General features: G+C 46.5%; 1 protein-coding gene across 1 annotated transcript in view; it reads right to left on the reverse strand.

Moving 5' to 3' along the window:
- Positions 1-3667, reverse strand: part of LOC112070713 (zinc finger RNA-binding protein-like) — a 56826-nt gene that overhangs the window by 24599 nt on the left and 28560 nt on the right. Inside the window, 3 exon segments of the mRNA XM_024138155.2 lie at positions 51-170; positions 1901-2085; positions 2796-3081. Of these exon segments, the coding sequence (XP_023993923.1) occupies positions 51-170; positions 1901-2085; positions 2796-3081 (591 nt within the window).

A 3667-nucleotide genomic window follows, 5' to 3' on the forward strand; every position in this document is an offset into this window, starting at 1 on the left:
CCCTTCAGTGACTCCACTAACTTTATACTGCAGGCAGTGACTCCACTAACCTTATACTGCAGGCGGTGTCTCCTGCCCTTCAGATGCATCTCTTTGGCGTTGGGATCATTGAAGCTACATTCACACAGCTTACAGTGGAACCGGATCACCTTGCCTTCGTCGTTACGCACCTACAGATAAGAAATCAATGTTTTATTAATGTATTTTTCTACACAAAAGATGGTATTTGACAATAGAACTAAGCAATGTTTCAAATACCATTGTTAATATGGAACTGTTAAATCGTTGGGCCAAGGAGTCATAGGTCATTTTAAGAGTTTAATGCCCCCGTTGCCACTGACTGTACGGCTGTGGAGACGACTTTTTCGGGATCTTAAGTCCGCCGGACTAAAAGCTCCGGAGCCTCTCAAAGCGTCCGGGAATGTTCGGATCACGTTCTGATCAAAGCTGAATCCAATGTCTGCAAGATCACCTAATGATCACAGTACTCTACATAACATAGTATAATGTTACTGTAAGACAACACCAACAATCTAATTTCACCATTTGCCAGAGTAGCCTGTTCTCTAGGAAAAGCGCAGAGACTGTGTGTAGAGAATTAAATGTGATCCTCACATTAGCAAAAGCTTCGTGAAGGTCTGGATCTTTTGGTCCGGTGGACTAATGATCTCGAAAAACTCGGATCAACAAAACCGCGCTTCTTAACACCCGCCCGCTTWACCCCGGAAGCCAGCCGCACCAACATGTCGGAGGCAACACTGTTCACCTGACGACCAGGGTCGGCCTGCAGGCGCCCGGCCCACCACAAGGAGTCACTAAAGCACAATTAGCCAAGTAAATTCCCCCGGTCAAACCCTCCCCGAACCCGGAYGACGCTGGGCCAAATTGTGCGCATGCCTATGGGACTCCCGATCACGGCCGGTTGTGATACAGTCCGGGATCGRAACCGGGCCTGTAGTGACGCCTCTAGAACTGCGATGCAGTGCCTTAGACCACTTAGTATCTGTGGTAAGGGACACATTTATTATCTAGAAGCTTAGCCTTATATTGTCTGTCGGACTATTGAAACTCTACACTCAAGCTGTTGTGATAAAGTACGTTGAATTTGATTCCTGTTAAACCAGGTATAATTAAGCAATACGGCATGAGGGGGTGTGGTATATGGCCAATATACCACGGCTATGGCTTGTTCTCGTAAATTGGTATTGCACCTTGCCAATATCCGCAACACGACCACGCCCTCAGTGCCTTTCTTATTGCGAATTATACCCTGGGTTAACAGAATAATTCCAAACCTACTTATGAACACAGTTGAAGTAGAGTCGGATGGTGTAATGAAGAAGGTGCGCGTGGAACACACGCACTTAGCCGTGGTATATTGGCCATATACCACAAAACTCAGGTGTCTTATTGCTATATAAAAATAAAATAAAAACTGGTTACCAACGTAATTAGAGCAGTAAAAAGTAATTTTTGGTCATACCCGTGAYATACACGGTCTGATATACCACGGCTTTCAGCCARTCAGAATTCACGGCTTGAACCACACAGTTGATAATGGAGATTAATCAAGTGAGGTTTTGAGAAAAATGGTCTGTACTAGAGTTGTCTCCTGGGAGTCTGTCCCGTCTGCTAGCTCTGGAGTCTGATTTGTCTGCGCTTGTCTTTTTCAACAAAGCATCTCTTGCCCTAGAGGCTGACCTGATCGGTCTTCGTTACCGTTTACCCCTTAGTCCTTTAAAATTATAAGAGAAATCATATATTCTACTACACTTTTGGCAAGACATTCACTCAGGTTTTTGGTTCTATGTGATCTGGTTCTATGTGATCCGGTTCTATGTGATCCGGTTCTATGTGATCCGGTTCTATGTGATCCGGTTCTATGTGATCTCACCCGTACCTCTTCCACATAGTCGTGTCCAACAGGCTGCACGTCATTCTGCAAGGCGGCCAGGGTAGACAGCGAATCAGAGGACTCGTTCTTCGTCTCCTGAGGTTGGGGGACCAATGAGGGCGGAGGAGGCTTGGATGTCTCCACCTTGGTTTCCTCTGTCACCTTCCCGGTAGTCTGGAGCTTGTTTCCCCCTGGAGACAGAATGAGGATTGATGAGGATTGGTAGAATTCCAGAATAATAAATGAGGTTCAGCTTTACAGGGAACCAGATGTCAAAAAGAGTCTCGCCAGCCAAAGACGAACGTCTAAGGGGCGGCAGGTAGCATAGTGGTTAAGATCATTGGGCCAGTAACCAAAGGGTCTCTCTGGTTTGAATCCCTGAGCAGACTAGCTAGGGGAAATTAAAAAAAAAAAAATAATAATTTCGGCAGCTAACCGATTAACGATTAACATCCCTAAGCAAGCGAGCGAGCGAGATGGGCAGAGAAAGCTGGCCTCAGCCTGACTTTAATCCCAGAGACTGGCAGCGATTCAGCTCCCCATTGGCATGTACTGCCAACACAGCTCAACCACAAGCCTAGAGCAGTGGAATCTCCCTCCTAGACACTGCTGCTACATGCCCATAAATGTGACACCTAGAACACCGCAGTGTATTCGGCACAAAAGCAGGTAGACTCTGAATCCAAACTCAAAAGAACAGACTGTGTCAGCTAGTCTCAGCCTCTAGAATTTCATCAGGGACCACGTTCCACATGCAAACTTCATTTAAATACATTCTCCGAATTCAAAAAGCTATATTCAAGTTTCAGTGAAATGATTGGATGTTTGGATCTTTATTTAGGAGGGATATACTGGAATGATGTGGACCCCACCCCTCCCATTTTAAACACAACAGCCTTACCGACAAAGTTGATCTTGGGGGTGTTAAACTTCTTGACAGCTGTGGTGGCATTGGCTGCTGATAAGTTGTTACCCACTAGACCCTTCCCCAGTCCGGCACCCGCACCACCCTGGCTCCCGATGTTAACCGGCTTCAGGTAGGAAGAGTTGGAGGTGGATCCTGTGGGGGTGGTAGAGGAGGAGGGGGTCTTGGAGGAGGAGGCCGTGGTGGACGTAGGGGTCTGGGTCACGACACTGGGCTCTGTGGAAGGGATGGGTTTCCCCAGCTTGGTGTGCAGCTTCACCACCTGACAGGACAAAAAACAGAGACAGAGACTAAAATACGTTATATACACACACTGAACAAAAAATATAAAAACCTGACGTATGGTCCGAAGGGCTCCGGGTCTCCGGAGAGAGAAAGAAAAGAGAGAAGGAGAGAAAATTAGAAGAGAGCCCAAGATTTTCAAAATGTTCATAAATGACAAGCATGGTCAACATAATTAATCAGGAATAAAAGTCAGTTGGCTTTTCATAGCCGATCACTTCGAGAGTTGAACAGGTAGGAGGTTCCATAACAGCAGGCAGAAAGTTGAAACTGGAACAGCAGGCAAGGCTTCCGAGAAAGAAATAGGAGAACGAGCAAGAATTAGAGAGAGCATACTTAAATTCACACAGGACCTGGGAATAAGATAGAAGTACTCCAGGTATAACCAGACTGACCCTAGCCCCCCGACACATAAACTACTGCAACATAAATACTGGAGGCTGAGACAGGAGGGGGTCAGGAGACACTGTGGCCCCATCCGATGATACCCCCAGACAGGGCAAACAGGAAAGGATCGCTCGGTTCGATTCCAGGCTGTGTTTACATCTTGGCGTTGTTTAATTATC

The sequence above is a fragment of the Salvelinus sp. IW2-2015 genome, unplaced genomic scaffold, assembly GCF_002910315.2.
Source record: "Salvelinus sp. IW2-2015 unplaced genomic scaffold, ASM291031v2 Un_scaffold1401, whole genome shotgun sequence".
Taxonomy (NCBI): domain Eukaryota; kingdom Metazoa; phylum Chordata; class Actinopteri; order Salmoniformes; family Salmonidae; genus Salvelinus; species Salvelinus sp. IW2-2015.